The sequence below is a fragment of the Anticarsia gemmatalis genome, chromosome 10, assembly GCF_050436995.1.
Source record: "Anticarsia gemmatalis isolate Benzon Research Colony breed Stoneville strain chromosome 10, ilAntGemm2 primary, whole genome shotgun sequence".
Lineage (NCBI taxonomy): Eukaryota > Metazoa > Arthropoda > Insecta > Lepidoptera > Erebidae > Anticarsia > Anticarsia gemmatalis.
Window position 1 is genome coordinate 201,672 of NC_134754.1, and position 20,599 is coordinate 222,270.

Genomic DNA, 20,599 nt, shown 5'->3' on the forward strand with positions numbered 1-20,599 from the left:
TAACGCGCCGTGGTCGCAGGCTGACTGGTGTCAGCCTGTGACCACCGCGAGTGCAACCTGCGCCGTAACGTTAGGCATTTTAAGGTAAAATGCGTGTTCGCCTTAATTCCCGTATTCTATTATACATTAAACATGCAACGCGAGAGTTTAAAAGTTATGACTAATAAATAGTAAAGCTTCATCCAACATCTAATTAAAGTTAAGGAAAGGTACAATGTAGAGGTAATACAATATCTATAATGTATGTACGTATTATCATGCAGGTGAAGATGAACATATCTCAGATCCGCAGCAACACGACGCAGAGCATCTGGACGATGACGAGGACGGTGCCGCTGCTCAACCAGACCAACTGGACCTGCGAGGTCGTCGACATGCTCAAGGTAGGCTTACCACCTAATATACATACATCCAAACTTCAATCTTCCATCTAAGTCCAATCCATATTCAATATTATAAATTCAAAACTTATAAGATAGGTTATGAACTTTTTGTGAAATTCATCATGGGAATAGTTCCACATAGAATCTAACATAGGCTTTTTATTTTTTTTTCATCAGCCGTTAGCTGTTAAAATTGGGGATCTACGCAAGCTGAGCGTAGAAGGAAAGCCTGAAGAAATATTTTCAAAATAGAACAGTAGTTTCGTAGATTACCGTTCCCAAACAAACAATTTTTTTACCTGCATGAAATTAGTGAGAACAAATGATCTATTCTTTCGATGTTAATAAGGTTATTTTCAAACAAATTTAGCAAGTTCTGATTTGTTTCTTATACATATCGTAAGCTCCGTCTTATTACGTATTCTCACGCATTCTGGTTAGAGTTAGCCTAGATACACAATTTATGTGACATTCTCTGATATATTTGTGTTTCAGCCAAAATATTAATCACTGCGCTAAATAAATGAACAAATCAAACGATTGCTTATAGTTCATTTTAACTGTTCAACATTTTATAGAAAGCTACTCGTAATAAAATTTACGTATATAAGACGCAGCTGAGTTATGTTTTTGATTGAAATTGATCTGAGAGCTAAATAATGATTTCCAATATTTCATTTTCATGTTCTCTTTGGTATGAAAGATATAGATAGTTACATCAAAGGATGAGACAGTTGTCATAATTCTTAGAATCTTTTAAAAGTGCCTGCTTTCTTTTCAAATCTGAAAGATAATGACACTAGACAGGCTACCACAATGTGTGCCGTCTTCGAAGACACCATGAATGACTACCGAGCAGCTATAAGCATATTGTATCAGCATCCGTGGTATATATCGAAAGAACTGTTTTCTGCAAGTCTTTTAAAATTTCAAACTTTTCCTAACTCAATAGAAACGAATGTTGAAAATAGGGCTACATAAATCAAATGTCAACTAAAGAAATAAGGATAAAGCTACACCACGTAATTTAATATTTTAGTCATAACTTTTACAATATTATCGCAGTACCTACTCTCGGCTTATAAGAGTTGATGTCCCGTAGGTTCTCGCACCTGAGTTGTGACGTCACACAGCCGCAGAACTTAAAATAGAGAACGATTTATTTATAGGCCTATATTTATACACGTTAACCCAATAGAAATACGATTTGTGAGTGATTTAGAATTGATGATATCCGTGATAATTAATGTTTCCGCTGAATATTACGAAATATTCTTATTATTGTTGTGAAACATAGAGCTTAGTAAAAATCTACATAAGTTTTCGAGCCCCTAACCATTTGTCCGTTATATGCAGTCTGAGACCGTGTTCGAACATGGGATACTTTACATTACCTACCATTTTTTTGCAAGCAGAATCTCGCTTTTTCTCTTGTATTTTTATAAAAATATTTTTTTTGGAGATAGTTATTATATTTATTTGATACACACATTATCTTTTTACTCTTTACAAATACTCGCCGATTTATTGAGATCGTTGTTAAAATACCATAGTCCCAATTTTCCTTAAACCCACTTGCACTAGATTCACCTACATAATTCTGTGCCGTTTGTTTATTATATAATAAATCTCAAATTCTCAGCAAGTGTATAATAGTGTGTCTATTCTCTCACCTCAATAATTTGCTCTTCTTATTCTTGTAGGTGTTTCACCATTTATCATGTCCTTTATTTTTAAAATTACAAAAAAAAAACGATGTTTATTTGTTTACTTTTCATTGTTAAAATAGTTTAATTGTTCTGTTGTTACGTGTAATAATATAGCTTTTATCGTCGCGTGGGTTCCTTAAGATGATTATTTTCTCAGTATGCAAACACCTGCCACATCTACAGTTACAAGCTTTAGTTTAAAACTATATTTGTATGTAGTAAGCATAAATAATCATTTTCTGGCTGGCTGCTTTTATTATCTGAATCGAGCTTTAATATCAACTTATTAAAAATTAAAGAGCAATATCTTTAAGTATTCCTTTAATATTTACTTTTTCTAACGTCATACATGGGGTGAAACCTAGCCTGCTACAAAATTAGTTCTTATTGCAGAAGTTCCACATCCGCACTCAGCTAGCAATAAGCACTTAAGACCTAACCTCTCTTTAATTCCGGGAGGAGACCCTAGCCCAGCAGTGGGATACTAGTGGGATAAAATATATAATGAGATAACTTTTCCCAGGATTTCGAGAACGCGATCTTGCTTGAGATGAAGGTCCGTGGATGGGACGGCAACGAGAGTACAGACTCCATCCAGTGGACCTTCACCGGCGCACTGTTCTACTCCATCATCGTCATCACTACTATTGGTAAGTGCAGTGTTAATACGCATGTCCCTTTATCTAGCTGAAGTGATTATTTCTCGGATACAAGTCCAAAAAATAACCATATAAAACTATGTGTTTAGACATTACGCTCATTACCGTGGTGGAAGAGGTCTGGTCCTGAAGAACTTTGACACCAAGCAGACTTTATATGAGACTAGTGTCTATTTATAATAAAGCTGGATGTTATCGACTTGGTTTAACGACTCTTGGTAGACCTGATGGTTACGGGTCGCCGAAAGTCTTTAAAGCAGTGGGCGCAAAATAATTGCAAAGAAAATACATCGTAAAAAATATTTATGCACTACACTCAACTCGCAAAAAAATAAAAATAACATAGAACACTTACAATTTATTCATTCAAACGTATACAAATACCAAACGCTCGAATAGTTTTTAAGAGAAAATTGCAAAAGCTAGCAAAACGTTGGGAGTATGACTGGCTGAGCTTGTGCTTCAACGTCGGTACTAGCCGGTAGTAGTGGCGCTGGCGCCTGGCCGCGCGCCAACCGCACGCCAACCGCACGCCATCCGTCACGCTTTTTATACTCCCATTCTCCCATAGGATCGCACGCGCACAATAATGTTTATTTTCGTTATAAATTCACATCATAACACCTACAATCAGTTCTGAACCGACATTCTATTGGCATTCCACCTGACATCATTCCGGGAACTCATAAAAATGAGGCAAGTGTGAGTGAGTTTCTGAGGAGGGTTCGGTATAGCATAAGTTTTATATGTCTGTTACGAATGAAGAATTTGGGTTAATATTCGTACTTATCGAAACGGAACTGAGTAGCACTGGTTTAATATTTATTGCTCGAATGTACCGGCACTTATGATCGCTATTACTTGAATGAATATAAATTTATAATAGTAGTATTCATTTGGCACGGAAACTTTTTCTCAAGATGATTATCGAAACTAAAAGTTTTATCATGATAAGTGTGGGACCCCAAAAGATGAGACAAATAAAACAACGACATAGTTTTTCGTAGTTTTTATTCGATGACACGGGCATCCTTTATGTTGAACGTGTACAGCCTTCCCTTGCCTCATCACCGAGCAGGAGCCGCCTGCAAGCGTCCACACATCACAACCTCACCGCACACAGCACGGCACAGCACGGCACAGCACAGTACTGTGCCACGAGCCGTCATCAAGCAGTGGTAACTGATCCACTAGCTACAGTTAGTACCCACTCGTTAGAACAACGAACATATTTACAGAACACGCACAGTCTTGTCACATAATGTTAGCTGTGTTAGTCACCGCGCACTCAAGTCAAATCTATTTACCGAAGAATCCTTGCGGCCCGATCAGGCCCGTCGGCCCTCCAGGCCCTACTAATATAGGTCTTCCTCCGGAAACGTAAGGGTCCCTTCCTCTGTTGAAGCTGGGCCCGATAATGCCGGTGGGTCCACCGGGACCGACTAAAACTCCAGGTCCCCGACCACCCCTGTTTCCTGGTCCGATGATGCCTGTGGGTCCGCCTGGGCCGACTAAAACGGGTCGCCGTCCGTAGCCACCGTAGACACCTGAACCGCCTGCAGGACCGATGATACCAGTGGGGCCACCGGGACCAACGAGAACTCCTCTTTGCGCGGTCTCGCTGTGTCTTGAGTCATCTTTGTTAGGTCCAATGATGCCAGTTGGTCCGCCAGGTCCTACAAGGACGTTAGGTTTGGCCGGTGGTCCGACGACGCCGGTGGGACCTTCGGGTCCAACGAGCACTGGTGGTTGGATAGAGTTGCCGGGGAGGTGGCCGGATTGTGAGAAGAAGCCGTGCTGTGCTACGTCGGGAGGCGGGGGGAAGGGACGCGCCAGGTTCTCTCGGCCTGGCAACAACATCGGTCTTTCATCTTCTACTTCGTTGAAGAATTCTGAAAAACATGATAAGACATTTTATACTTCAGTGTATTATTTCGACACTTTTTTAATATTTTCGAGGGATACGATCTAATCGGGTATCTTTCTGTCAAAAAAGGGAACTATTGGCGCCAAGGGAGCCAATATTCTCCGAACTTCTATCGATGGCCTACAAACCTAGTTTGCCAAGTGTTGCTGAAATTTTGCGATCATTGTAACATTTCCCAATAGTTTGCAAACTTGTTATACAGGAGAATAATTCGCAACACTTTTATAGAAAGTAAGTTCTGCAACTATTACATTGTTTACAAGATTGCTAATTTTGATTGCGGTAAAGTGCTGGCAATGCAATACTGCAACATGGCAATATTACTGCTCTGTGGTCAGTCTAGCATATGTCAAGACCTTTACATTCCGGTATTTATTTAAAACATTACGACAATACACCTTAAACCACTTCGACTTGGTGTTGTAATTACTCCGCACATAAAATGGTGTAGTCTCATTGTAAGAGTCGAACCCAATTCTTAGTTCAGTTTTAGAGGGGAACGTCTTTGACCACTGCTGCTAACCAAGAACTAGTAAGAGTAGTGTTTGCCGAAGATCTCCTTGGACCATGTACCACTTGTTTTAAGGAAAAATAGGTTTTGGTTGCTAGTGAGCCTAATAAAAAAATATTTCATTATTCGCCTTGCCTCCTCTGGACTCGTAGGTATTGCATATTTGTTAAAAATCGTAATAAATGTAGTAAACAGTCACTCATACCAGTATTCTGTAATTGTTGTTGATGCTGTGTCTTCTGTTTATAGCAACACAAGTATCTGCCATTGCCGCAAGCAGCCTGCAAAATTAAAACAAATGACTTATCTAATTTGAAAGGATTCAGCGTAGTAACTTCTTATTTTTCAATGAATTTGAGTTTAAAGTACGACGTTTGCTCCCAACCAGGAACTAACCAATTCGACACAGTTCTTTTTACACGACTTTTATCAATTTCGAACAGATTTTTTGTTGAATGTGTCACACAACAAACCGTGCGAAACATAAGCGCTACGGAATTTAAACTAACTACGCAAAAGGGCTTTAACAACTCTTAGCTAATTTATTACATTTGAAACTTAAACATTCGTTCCTTGTTCTTACTTCGAATAAAGATAAAGTTTCATATTCATATTTTCTCCAATCATGACAACTGTGGAATAGATTACGAGTACGAGTTTACAATCTAGTAGGTACCGTATTCTACAGTCTAGAAATACCTTTTATGTGTATTTACCTCAGAGTTAGGGTTGGGATGGCACTCGGGAGTGTTGACACACTTGCAGTACTGCAGCGAGTCTAACGTACCGTCCTGAATCTGATTGTTGGGACTGAAACACACACAATTGTTATCATTACAACACGACTACAACGTTTTCTTCACCGATATTCCAGCGTCAACAAAACTGCACGAGAGTTATACTGGAGCAGTGTGAGTAAAGTAGTAATACAAAGCAAAAGTCCAAACCTATTCCTTCATTCTTGTAACCACATAACAATTAATTACGGAGAATTCACGTTAAAGGCTGTAAAAAAAATTTGTTTATCAAAAAGACTCTTCTTAGAAAAAAAAATGCGACTTTTAGTTTAAACAAGGATCTAAAACGGAGTTGCTAGTGCAACAGTCTTAATCACTTAAATAACGCCACAGGAACTAGCAACTTCACAACGTACAAACAGTGCAAAGCTAGTGAAGGTTTTCTACAAAAGAACAGAAGACATATGATACAAGTAACTCACTTGACGGGATAAACACCACGACTGTCAACCCTGAAGGGCTGCGGTCTGTGCGCCTCCACGCGCACGGGGAAGCGGCCGGCACCGGGCGGCCGGTTGTAGAAGCCGTCCGTGTCCAGCGGCTCCTGGAACGACACCTCGTCGTCCTGCCGGTGCTCGTGAGCTGGCTTCCTGCAAACAACACCGATTTGATCAGCTCTATCTTTCACTTTAGATGATGAGGATTTGTTTGTATAAAAACGTTAGTCGCTTTTTAGAGAATTAGGCATACAGACAGGGACAGACGCGGAAAGTGACTTTGCTGTTTACTGTGTTATAGTGATGTTGTTTGTATTTATAATGAAGCGTAGACTGTTATACTTATGACTACCCTAAGTGGTAGGTAGAGGTGTGTGAAATACACCTAACTTACGATGTGCCGCGATGGGCACACACTTCCAAACTCTGTTCTACTATTAAGATCAGAAAGCCAAAAATCTCACTGATAAGAAACAGCTGAGACTTCAGAAGCAGTCATCAGCACATTGAATGTACCTACTGTTTAATTATCTGTTAGTGTTCAAAAATCGGCTTATCCATGACATAGGATTTTAAATTTATGTAAATGAATTGATTGCACAAGCAAATTTTAGAGACGTCGCGGCGTCGTTTCCTAAAATGTGATAGGAAGTAAAACAATACAATGTTTTACAATTTTAGTGATAAAACTATAATTAGCTATGTTAGTTGCAAAGCCTCGTCATATACATAAATGTTTATACTTTTAGTGTAAATGGTTGTACTTATGGTACTTGGTTGTACTTTCACAATTATGTCATTCTTATGGATTATTGTAATGTGTGAGAAATGCCTATTGCCTGCATAGTTTACATTTTATCTTTATTTTTAAACTATAAGTTGTGCGTGCATGCGTATAATGCTTTGAGACATTAGTAAAATCATATTTACTTTGTAACATTTCGTTATTTGTCGCTTTATGGGCTTGTACACAAAACTGCGATGCGACGCGACGCGAATTCGCAACGCAGAAAATTACGACACGAATTGCTGCGATGCGATTCCGTGCGGCAAGGCGTCTCATACGGTGATCACCCAGGGTGACGGGAATGCGTGTGCGAATGAATTCGCAAGTTCTTGCGATGCGTTGTGCGAGATCGTAGATTTGCGATGTCGCATCGCAGTTTTGTGCACGGTATTCACCCGGTGAGATTGAAAGCCGACTCCAACAGAGGTGGAAAGGCTAGACTGACGAGATAATGTTATTTGTCTCATTCCCCGATACATTTTCATTGATACCTAATGTATAAAAAAACTCAAAATAGTTGTGTTTATTAAACGTAATTAGCATACATCTGTGATTACTTGCGGGGATCGTAGATTCGATGCTTCATAACACACAAATATTTGTATTACATAGAAATTGCTGTTTCGGGTGTAATTGTACTTTGTGGCACTGCTATTCATGATTTTTTTTATTGTTTTTGTTTTCACCATAATCTACTCAATTGCGCAGAGCAAAAGAGTGTAATGAGTTTAATAACAGCTGGACCTAAATTAACGGTTAGATTTTGACACACAAGTAACAAGTTCCTCTCAATATCATTACGACAAGTTAAGTGTTACTACCACATAGTAAAAGTGTTGATTTGTAACACGAGAATCGATCCGTCACCCGTTAGTGAGTGCACATTGCGTCACTGCGCCATTACGGGCTGTTACAAGACTAGTTCTTTTAGTTTATTGCTAGAGGCTCTCTGACTGTAGGCAATATATTTCGTAGTTAAATGGACACAAGAGTAGTGTCAACATCACGAAAAATGTTTGCTTAGTCATTAATATGGCTGTAAAGCTGGGCACGTTGTACTATTGAAATAGTAAGATCTTATTTGCCTGGCTGAACAAAAGTGATTGAGGGACCTTACATTTCTTCAAGAATATCTAATGATGTTTTTCTTCAAAATAAAACAATAATTCGAAGGTGTTTTCAATGTTCTACATAGACACATAGAAGTCATTGGGTTAATGATCTTGGGCTTTAAGCAAAATGAAAATCTTACGAACAGCTTGTATTCCTTATTTTATTAAAGCTCATCATTTTGGAAGACATCGTGAAATGCGTAGGACTGCAATTGATGAGACAAGCGCAGGATCGTATCAAGTGGCACACTGAGGCGGAGGCCTATACTCAACAGTGGGAAGCTCAGAAATGGACTGAAACGATTGATAGATGGGAAGCATTTTTATTATTTTTAAAGTATAATAGCTATACATTGGTTTGGACGTGTAAAAAATCGCAATAAAACTTCTAAACATATCTCAATTTATAGCGTTTTAAGTATATCGAACAAACAAAAACTTCGACAACTACAAACGAAACTTCAACAATATTAATATCACAGTTTTTACTTCATATAATTTGTTTACTTTTTATTACTTTATGTTGGCATTCGTTTTATTTTTTTGGCGATTACTAAATAATCTACTGAGTCATGTTAGAAACTGGTAACGATTACTACATCGTTCATCTAATATAATTATTGTTGCGTGTCTGTCCGTCTGTGTGTGTGTTCGTTATTTTTTGTTTATTGGCCGCGTTAATAGAGGAAACTGATCATATCCTGTGGTTTAACACGTAATCTGATTTATAACTAGGTTTGATATTATCTTCGAGTGAATTCGATAAAATTATAACACACAAACCTAGCTAGTAACCATTATTTTAGTCTATTGAAAAGTTACATTTAAGGTTTTTCAGAGTACGCAATTTTATTTTCTTAATGTGTAGGGGTTAGTAGAAGCTTAAGTCCAAGTTTTTGGGGTCGCTACAATTGTGCCCGCCATTTTGGAAAAAGGAGTCGGGCTGGAGTCTAGGGTGGCGACTCCTCAAATTGCGTAAAAATTATATAACTTCGAAATGTCATTGCTATGTTGCCTCGGGTACGAACCCTCGACTTCTTGCGTGGGAGACGCAACTTAAACCACTCGGCTATCAAGTTATAAGTTCGGGTATTATTATTTTTTTAATAATCTTTCTAGTCTAGTTTCTTAACTATGTTACGCCAATCCGTAGTTAACGACCGTTAATTAGAAACGGTTTTATGTTTACCCAATTAATCATATTAAATCATAAAAAATACCCAAATAATATGTATAAAGTAAAGTTATATTGTACTACACACTCGTATTACACTCTGAATCTTTCAGAATTCTTCAGAAAAAAGAAATTTCAGACATTCTTGATAAACTTGGACTGTAGTTTCACTAAAATATTTATTGATTTAAACTTCTTATACCAAAAATGTATAAAGGCGATCTTAATGCCACAGGCATTTTCTACCAGTTTACCTTGGGGTGATAAAAAAGGAATATAAAATTTTTTATTATCATTCGCGGAATACTCTAGATTTTCATAGGTTCACCTTCCAAAAACCTACAGAAGGCTTCATAAACTTTGAGTTTAGTTTGACCAAAATATATAAAAGAAAAAAAAAAGCACATTACGACTCACGGAATAGTTTTAAGATATCGTTTTAAGAGTTAATGATGATAAATAGTACTTGCCGAATGATACTCTTATAAAAAGGCTATAATGTTCACGGATACTGTATCCGTGAACATTATAGCCTTTCACGGTGATTTAGTTCGCCATTTACAATAGAACAAAAACTACGTAACTAATGGATTATTAAATTAAATAACTGATGCTGTTGTCTGCTCTACTTTGATGTTTCGTAATAGTTCATGTTGGATATAAATAGCCATAAATAGAGGCTGGGGTTTCGATTCCTATGAGACACCAAAATATTTGTGTAATTAAAAGGTAATAGTTTCGGGTCTGGTTGTACTTTGTGTCCTTTGTTTGTATGTATGTAAAAGTCGCCGCGACACAAGAGGGTTTCTTAGAGTACTTACTAACTGTCTTAAAAAAATATAATTGCACCAATATAAAAATACAATATATCGATTCTGGTCTTTTGTTAGAGGTTAAATTACTGCTTTTTTCAAATTCGACTTCTAATAAAAAAATCATCAAAAAATTGTTGATTCGACCTTGAATTTAGACCTTGGTGACCTACAGCCATACTCTCGAACCACTAATTTGGCAACACTACCTATTATATATTTCCTCGAGTACAATTTTCTTAGAACAAAACTGTTATGAAGATAAAGGATCAGATAACGACCGGAAATAAAAGAATAATAGTAAATTATGACAATCATCTGTTGTCGTACTTATTAAGTGAACTTGCGTGACGAGATTACTCATACTTCGTATATATATATATTACTATATATGCATGTACCTACATTCTAAAGACACTATTTATTAATCATAGGATTAGATCATTAGAGGTCTACTTAGTATCAAAGCAGTTTAGGCCACCTGAGAACTTTTGACAACTGTTATCTTAATAAAAAAAATTATCAAAACTGGCGAATTTTGCGCGCCAGTACGAATGATGGTACAAAGTGAGAAGACGGCTAGGTCATTCTTTTTAATATTACAACAAATTTTATTGAAGTCAAACAAAGGTTCATTCTGCCTGTCACCCAAACAGTAAAAAAAGCCCTTTTGTATTGGTTTTTAAGGTTCATCTTTCCCTGACTATACTCTACTAAGGTCCTAAAGTAGGGTTTTCAACTCTGCTCTAATAAGAAGCCCAGTATCTGAATCTGTAGATAATATGTTGTGCTTCACACGTGCCAGTCGATGGTTGCATCGTCCTCACGGCCATGTTGTCGTAATGACATTACTGTTATTGTTATAATGAGCTAAATTAGACGAATTGTCTCCGGTGCAGTCTGTTCTGTGTTGGCATTTTTATAAGATGAGGTGACGCAAGTGTTGTTGGTAGATGTGCTCGTTGCACTAGACTACGCGATTCTGTAAGGTTTGGTTTTGTCAAGTATTTTTGAAATAGGATCGTGTAACTTCTTAGAAATTACTGAAGAATTATCTGAACTGGACATTGGGTATGCAGTACACAAATTCTTGTTGAATACTATCCGAGTTGGAAGAATAAATATAAATACGCTGAAATATTTTAACGAAAATTCGAATGGGAGACAAAAAAACACAGAAATATCATGAGAAGCGAGGACAGAGGGGATTGGAGAAGTGAAGAAAGGGTGGATTCTTAATCGCATAAAGCAGAAAATAATTCATTTAAATGGAGGCAAACTCTCATCGCAGGTTTTCATAAGGACCGAAGATTTCAACAAAATTCACATTGAAAACTTCCGAAAAAATTGTAAACTGACCCTCTAATTTAGTGTGCTTGAAATTAAGCGGCTTTCTCACCACACCTCTTAATTTGGCCTTACACCCAACACGTGGTATTACAATACCAACATTCTTACACCAAAAATTCCACTCTATAACACAATTAGCTGCTATACTGTTGCGTGTCGCAAGTGAGTATGAGGTAGACCCGTGAGACTCATTGTGTGACTTGTAGCCATCGATACGAGTATGTTCGAAGTGGGCCAAGGCGCCGAAACTCGCCCAACTGTAGCATTGCGAATATGAAGGTACTTATAACCAGTATACAGAGTCTGAGGGCTTTTTCCTCAAAACTGGTGACGAAGGTCGAGATCACGGTCGTTGAAAGTTTAAAAAAGCGTTTACTTGTTGTGGTGCAATTTTGAATGAACTGAGATGATGATGAATGGTTTTAATTACACTGTTTTTAAGGACTGACTTAATTACTTTTATTAACATTTTTTATAGTTTTTTCTTTACTAGTTTGTTTTTGTATCTTGTTTGTAAACCGCTAAACCCTAATAACTGCAACGTTTCATAAAGATTGTTAGAATCTGGAAAATTCATGTACCAGTATAGGTATGTAAATAGTGTAATATTGTGTAAAATCTATGGGTCCGAGTTAAGTAACAAACAAACGTTACCGTGCGGGTTAGCTAGTCTATAAATTAATTATTAATTTATATAGGTAATTGTTGAGTAAGTAGTTGCATAATTTCTGCTTGAAAACGCAAGTAAGGAAGCACATCAGCTTCTTGCTATATTCAGACACACAAAGATAATTGGCGCTATAGTTACTAATAGTTATTATTACATAATTTTAATCAAGGCGAGATTTTATATTTTATAATTAAATAGAAAATTACAAATTCCCATACAATGCTTTTATAATCGTAAGTACAGTTACGTTTACATATAAAGTTCTTTGCACTGTCAATATTATTCAAATTTATTATGAAATTAGTATAAACAAATGGATTTATTTTATAAACTATTAACATACGACATTGATATTTACTTATGAGTCAATATAAATTCATATATGCATATATAAGGTAAATCACGCATACATAAAATCACGCCTTCTTCCCTTTGGGGTAGGCAGAGACCAGAGAACGCCTTATATGATAGTATAGATGTGAATCTAAAACTACCTCTATGGAGCGTTTGGCAGTGTATCTGACTGCTAATCATGAAGTCTCAGGTTTGATTCGCTGGTAGGGCAAATTTTTATAAGCGTGATATTAGGCATATATGTATGTATATGTATATACGGTGATACAAAAACATACAATATAAATCTATATACATGTATATTTTGATATAATTTGAATGAACGTCAGCAAAAGACCGTCACAGTGAAGGCAAGGCGGTCGGGAGAGCCCAATTAGTCATGTAGGTCATCCTCATAAACCTATATGTCAATAACAAATACACCCACGCACGTACATCTTAAAAGTAGAGTTTACCTTAATATAATACTAGCTGACCCGTGCGGCTCCGCTCGCGTGAATTTCGTACTGTTGCTTATTCGTTAGAGCACGCGAATTGCGAAGCACTCGATACACCTACACATAAAAATGCTGACAACTCTTTTTTCATCTAATGGTTATTTACGAAAGGGACCCGAAGGGCACACAATGTGACACAGGCTCAGGCAGGCCTGATTTCCTGTGGTTACCTTCTTTTCCGCTCTCGTCTGTATCCGTACCAGTTTACAGTGTAAAATATAATACCTTATTATAGACTGACCATTGCTTACCCGTCTGGATTCAGAATATTATTATACGTAAGTACAGACAGACCTATCTGCGCCGGAGCTCTTCACACGCGTAATAGTGTATACTTCCGATGATACGTCCGAAACCACGTAACCCGTAATTATTTTTTATATATCATCCGTTGTATATTTTTTAAAACTTACCACACAGTCTGTTTCATAGCTATCCAATTTATTTCCAATGCAACCAATTAATTTGGTTATGTGTTTCGAACAACAACGCCATCTGCTAGTTGCGGCGAACAACGACAACAAACGACATTACTTGGTTTGCCATCTAGGATATCCCGACCGCACCGGACCCACGTAAACCAACATTTTTGTGTAATATATCATACAACATTTATGTTTGAAAATCTTATAAAAGTATAGCATGTTTCAAAGGTATTTTTTTTACAATAAAGCCGTCAAAATAAATTAATTAGAAAAAACATGCTTTGTTGCGGACTATAACGCCATCTATTGGTTGGTGCGAACAACAGGTATCGATACGGCAGGCGCCGCGTTTAACTTTATGCGAATGTTGTGAAATTGATTGCAACGCCATCTATGGTCTCTATAGGGAAACGCAGGTTCAAACGATTTCTACGTATTTTTTTCAATTTTCTAAAAATCTTTGTAAATTGTATGCTATAAAAAGTATCCTAGAAGTTGCTCCACTACTTATTCTATGTATATACCAAATTTCAGTGCATTCTATTCGGTAGTTTTAACGTGATAGCGACACATACAGAAGAAGGACAGACAGACAGACAGACAGACAGACAGAAAAGAAAATTATAAATTGCTGATTCGGTATCAGTATCCGTTACTAAACATCCCCCATTAGTTTTTTTTAAATATATTCAATGTACAAAATTGACCTCTCTACAGATTTATTATAAGTATAGATTCTAATCTTTAGTCAATTATTTACAAGGCAAATTTTGAAACAAACTGTTTAAGCCAGGAGTTTATTTCGCTAATCAAGTGCGGGTAAGGGATTCTGCAGTCTTTCAGCAATTGTATAAAAAACTTTAAAGCACGTAAAGTTTCAACATTGTATTTTCCGTCGCTGTTAGAACAAGGGATGATTTTTTCAATACACATATTATTATCTTCTAAAAGTAGGTAATTATTTTGGTAGGCCTAGGTTTTGAACCCTCGACTAATCTGCTTGGAAGACGAAGAATGCCTATACCCGCTGCACTGTTCGTTCATACAAACATTTGTGTAACAATAACTAAACATAAAATAAGCAACTCTTAGGTACAATTTAAGTAATTAATTATAATATTACTCTCGATGTTGCAAAGGGTCTAAATATAAAACAATAAAACGCATTACTTGCTTCATATTCACCATTTCATTATTCCGTGTGAAAGATTCCACACATAGTGTGTATATGTGATGCAACTGATGTTAGTGATACAGTGTTACGATTTCGTTGGCTAGCTAACTAGTTGCAATAAAACTATGTTGGCTAGTTACAAAGGACTGTAGAGCTCGATTCTCTACTACTATCGACTACCGACAACCGGCTAGCTATCGAGATTTTACACGAAAATCTGTTTAGCGCCTCTAACGGGCTTCATAAGAACTATTTTGGCAGTACATTTTAAATGTCAAACTCTCGATACTCGACAGTACCGACTGTAGAAAATTTTGCTTTTGTACAGCATTCAATTACAATTTTAAAATTAGTTCAACTCTTCTTTGATATACTCGTACCTATACGAGTAAAAACATAGTTACGTACACTTTGCTTATCTGGAGTTGAAACGTTCAAGATAAATGAGGTTTAAAATTTTCTTTAAATAAATTAAATTTACTGAACCAAAATACTTAAATGATCTTTCGATGTCTACACGTATGCGTGCATTTTATTTTTAAAGCTTAGAGTTCAAGCCAAACAGTTATGAAGAACTTTTTGTTTGTTTTCCCATATTACGTTTCCATGCATCATTTATAAGATAAAATAAAAGAAGAGGAAAGCTAAAGACCTGTTTGGGAAAATATTATAAACTTTAGAATAAAGATTAACTCACTTGGTCTTAGCATCTGAGTCGACGAAGCCGATCTTGGTGTCAATTCGTAGCGAGGCGGCGCCGGCGCTCTCCGGCCAGCGCCACTTCTCCGCGCTGCTGCTGCATGCCAGCGTTATCACACACCACACCAGGCCTGGCAAACATCAAAATCTTATTAATACTTTTAAAATTTGGACTAAGGAAGTGAAAATCAACTATTGGGTCAGTTCTAGGGCTTATAAATATGGGTCCGAAACCAATCCGACAAATAAAATAAAAAATAAAGTGTGAATTATTATTTTTCGAGCAGCGGCTATTCTGAAATGGTGGAGCGCTTAGGACCTTTGACTGCTGATTATTTTATTTTGTAAAGCCGCGAAGTTGTTCGAGCGAAATACCTTTGAAAAGGCTTAACGACTGTTTATCTTAATTGACAATAACCGGAACCGACTTTTAAGGTGCCCTTCGAAGCACGGAAACGTTCAGATCAAATACCGGTTTAGACTAACATAATTTAATTAATGTTATTCTAAAGCTACCTTATAACATTAACACGATGACACAATTTGATTATACAATATTTAGTATCGCGTGACAGTAATTATAGAAGTACGAGTATCAATTAAAATGAGTTAAGTTAAGACAATAGCATGAATGGACTCGATCGAGGGGAATGACTCAGTGACTGCAATTAATTAAAATTATTGGTGATGAGCAATGAAAAGGGCTATAAATATGATACTTAAAACTTATTTTAATTTTTCTGAATAGTTATATTTTACTTCAGTTCACAAAGACATTTCTTTGATAATGTTAAACCATACAAGCTATCAAATAACCGATAAAAAAGGGTAGTAAGGTGAAATGATTGTTTCAAACCCAAATAAAAAAACGCAGTTTTGCTACAATATGGAGGTGTAAGGTTCAAATGCTGAAAAAGCTTAAAAACTTCTTCTGGTCTGGTCCCTCCTTGCGTACTTTTCAACATGAGTATTTTAACCGGTGCACGATTGTATAGGTACCGGATTACCACCCCATATAGTTTTAAAACTACACTTGGCTACTATAAACATTATACGGAAGCTTCAATAAAACTAGCCTGTAGCGCGATTCACTGTAGTCGGTTTGATAGAATATCGACAGTTTGACATTTAAAATTTACTGAATAATTAGTTCCTACAGCAACCACTAGGGACGCTGATCAGGTTGTCATACAAAAATTGTCAGTAGTTCGCCTCTTGTCAATAGTAGAAAAAAAAAATGCTACTATGATATCGTTAGGACATAAAGTCTTCGTCTTGCTACATACTTTGCAACCAAAGTAAATAAAGGCCCAGGGCTCGTCTACACACATTATGCAAGCCTTCCAACCGTGTCCATACTACTGCATAATGAGTGCGCGTTAATTACAAGACTTATTACCAATTACGTATGACAGTACACATCTCGTGAGTCACGGCTACAGGCGGTATCAAAACAAAGTGCAGGATTCGGTCTATTTACTAATATTGACTTAGTTTTGTAAATACGGAACTGCAGGTTGAAGATATTGCGCGAAATGATAAATGATTTAATTATAATTATGTTTGATATATTAGCTTATTTTATTGGAAATTGAGACTAAAGATTCCATTTGCATGTTAAAGTAAGATAAAGTATTAGAAAAAGTTACAACTCGTAATCAACGTTCTTATTTGTTTATCAAGGGCTATCTGGAAAAGCTTTTTTTCTAATGTCATAAAGTATTACTAAATATTGTGTGTAAGTAATATAAAAAAAAACGTTTAGGTACATCAGAACTTTTTGGGTTTTCAAAAGCGTAAAAAAATATTTCTAAAGAGACGTCCAACACGATTAATTCAAAACATAAATTCTAGTCATAACGAAACGAAAAGTCAATATGTACATACATAAATAAATGAAAATGAATGAAAGCACGAACACTTTGAGTACTTGTTTACTAACATTGATAAAAGTGTAGAGTTATAATCACAGCTATACGTGGACTGACTACATGTCTTTTTTTGAATTTATTTCGCTAATTGGGTGCAATAGTATGAGATTAAACACTGTTTATGGTAACTACTACTATTTTGGAGAAACAATTTTGACAAATCCTTTGTCTGTTTTAATCAAAATTTAGGTGTTTAGTATGGAAAACGCAATGGACAGACTATTGCATTTATAATATGCATAGTATTGCAAAGTCAAGAAATGTAGAGCCATATTTAACGTTTATATCATAATTATTATAATTGAAATTCATGATACCGTTCTAGTATAAAAGCATGTTTGATGTTATACTTCTACGTTATTACTACTACTACTACTACTACTACTACGTTTAATTGGCAAGTTTTACGTTTTTTTTTTCATTAAAAATCAAGGTGTCAGGATCTGTTACCGATGATTATAATACTAGCTGACACGCGCAACTTCGCTTGCGTCCCTTAAGAAAGACTGGGTCAAAATTTTCCCCGTTTTTGTAACATTTTTCGTTAATACTCCGCTCCTAATGGCCGTAGCGTGATGTTATATAGCTTATAGCCTTCCTCAATAAATGGGCTAACTAACACTGAAAGAATTTTTCGGGCCAGTAGTTCCTGAGATTAGCGCGTTCAAACAAACAAGCAAACTCTTCAGCTTTATAATATTAGTATAGATTATTATGCCTTAGCGTATTTCACCTGAAAATATTTTCTTTAAATAATTTTAAATGTAACTCTCGCAAGTCGATAGTACCGAGCGTAGGGAAGCGTTTACAAGATCATTATTTTTTCTACACTAAGCCGTGAGTAGTATAATATTATTATAATAACATGTAATATTAAGTGAATAATAAAGTATATATAAGGTTGTTATTGGGCTAGTGTTATGGTGTGTCAGTGGGCGGTGCAGGGTTGCGCAACCTTCGAGGTTCTTAGCCAACTACATGCCTTTTTTGGGAGACTAGGAATCTATGCTTATGAGGATAAGCTTAAATCTACATTTAAGATTAGTGTAAATACGTGTATTAATTATTTTATAATTAACACATATGTTTTTTCGACGACTTCAAGAAAAGGAGGAGGTTCTCAATTCGACTGTAGTTTGTTTTTATTTTCTTTTGTTACCTCATAACTTTTTACTGGGTGGATAATTTTTTTTTGTTTACAATAATAATAATATGTTTTCGCGTCAAATAGGCTCAGAAACTTAATTAATTTAGCCAACTTTTGAGGTACGGTATCTTGAATGGAAATCCCTCATCATGGAAAAGAATGCTCACTAGTTTAGACTATTATTTTACGTTACTCATTAAAATGACTACTTTAGTAAAAGATAATTCCGATTTGGTAAAGATTTTTAAGTTTAATATTGATTACGAAAGTTGGCCATCAAATATTAATTAAACCAATTATTTAGAAAGAGTTGACGTCTTTACCGGGTATTTACGAAATATAGTATCGAAATATTTTTACTTAATGATACTATGCTAATTTTAGCTAGTCATAGGATATTTGTTAATATGAATAATATCTGATTTTAATTATTGTGGAATTATTTAGTACCTATTTGTTTTTTATTTATGAAAACTTCAACGAAATTAATTGAAAAAAAAAAAATTAATTTACGTTTAATAATAAAAATATTTATTATCATTAATTCCAAGTTTACACAATAAAGTGTTAAAAATAATTACATTAGTATCGTAAGTAGGTAACAGCTATAAAAATCAGTAATTGATAATTACAAAAATAAGTACTTACTAAATAATATTTTTTTAATTGCTATTTTTATAACGAAATTTTATGATTTTAATTATTGATACAAAATATTATAAATAAATATAAAAAAGGAGTTTTTAACTAATTATAAATTATAGTTTCCCTAATGTATATTTATAGATAAAAACAAATTAAATAAATACAACACACAAAAAAATAACAAAAAAAATATACAAACCCAATTTCATATTGCAGCGGAATATCACACTAAAATATAATTATTGTACTTGTTTACAATAAATATAATGTTTTTAAATCACAAGGCGCGCATGTTCGTGTGCGCGACCGTTCTGCTCGCCCTCTGTTATGTAACTGCGCGGTGTTGCGGCGCGCGCGCTGATTTCAGCTGCAGTGCCTGCGCCGGCGCAGCGCCGCTAAAATGACACATCTCTCACTAACCGCACTGACGTTTTTAGGCTTTTGTTGTTATTGTTTTTAAATAGATTGCTGAACGATTGTTAGTGGCTAAAAAGAATTGTGTCTTATTTTTTAAGAGATATCCAATCAGTGAAGCAATTTATCGATTTTGCGATTCACTTTATGAGCCGTGTTTTCGGCAATTTTTTTAAAAGACAAATACCGCTCTTAATATTTCTCTTGTTTGGGAATTGAACCCTGACTTGCACTTCTGCTGTAATGTGGTTCGTCAATCAATGTTCAACGGCCACAGTATTATGCTTTCGACGGCCTCTTTGGCGCAGTGGTTAAGGTAGTCGCCATACCACGATTACGTTGAGAGGTCGAGGGTTCGTTTCCCAAACGGGACATTTATTTCACAATCTTACGTGCCTGGTTGTACTTTGTGTCCGTTATGTTATGTTTATAAATGTCTCCACGACACAAGAGAAATTCCTAGTGCAAGAGTTGTCTATTTATAAAAGAAACGAAAAGCATTGTCGAAAACTAAGTGAACGTTAGTGTAGAATTTCCGATTTTAAGGATAAATTAACAAGTCATATGGACTAAAACTACATATTCTTTGGATCTATCACCAAATGTATGTCTAAATTTCATAGTAATTGTGTTTGATCAGTAGTAAAGTAGTAGTATCATCTAAATTAGTTTACAAATAAATTCTTTGTTACGCTTATTGTTCTTTATTACATCATATTTATGACAACTAATGCGTGTAGAGTTATAGAGTATAGTAAGATTTAGGTTTCAATAAAACAATTGACTATGATTTGTCTAGATCGTACAGGAAACTAAACAAAAGCATTTGGAACAAAAGGATTTTGATTGTTTACTTCTGATTATTAGCTAATACGAGTATGTTGTCACATATGAGCAGAGTGGTGTAAGGAATTAATTCGCTCGTAAGTAGTAGAGAATTCAAACCCAAGTAATTATATGTGTATTAGATGAAGGAATATCTTGC

General features: G+C 35.7%; 2 protein-coding genes across 4 annotated transcripts in view; one reads left to right on the top strand and one right to left on the bottom strand.

Moving 5' to 3' along the window:
• The window catches only part of galene (potassium two pore domain channel subfamily K member galene), a 38,340-nt gene that overhangs the window by 6,407 nt on the left and 11,334 nt on the right, over positions 1 to 20,599 (top strand). For all 3 annotated transcript variants that reach the window (XM_076119240.1, XM_076119239.1, XM_076119241.1), the window contains exons 3-4: positions 264 to 383; positions 2,616 to 2,742. In XM_076119240.1, the coding sequence (XP_075975355.1) occupies positions 264 to 383; positions 2,616 to 2,742 (247 nt within the window). The remainder of the gene's footprint in view (positions 1 to 263; positions 384 to 2,615; positions 2,743 to 20,599) is intronic.
• On the bottom strand, positions 3,746 to 19,565 carry LOC142976048 (uncharacterized). Its single transcript, XM_076119248.1, has 6 exons — positions 19,400 to 19,565; positions 15,476 to 15,608; positions 6,409 to 6,576; positions 5,906 to 5,999; positions 5,395 to 5,470; positions 3,746 to 4,643 (listed from the first exon to the last, which is right to left on the bottom strand). The coding sequence occupies exons 1-6, from the start codon at positions 19,407 to 19,409 to the stop codon at positions 4,051 to 4,053; spliced, it is 1,074 nt and encodes a 357-aa protein (XP_075975363.1). The 5' UTR covers positions 19,410 to 19,565; the 3' UTR covers positions 3,746 to 4,050.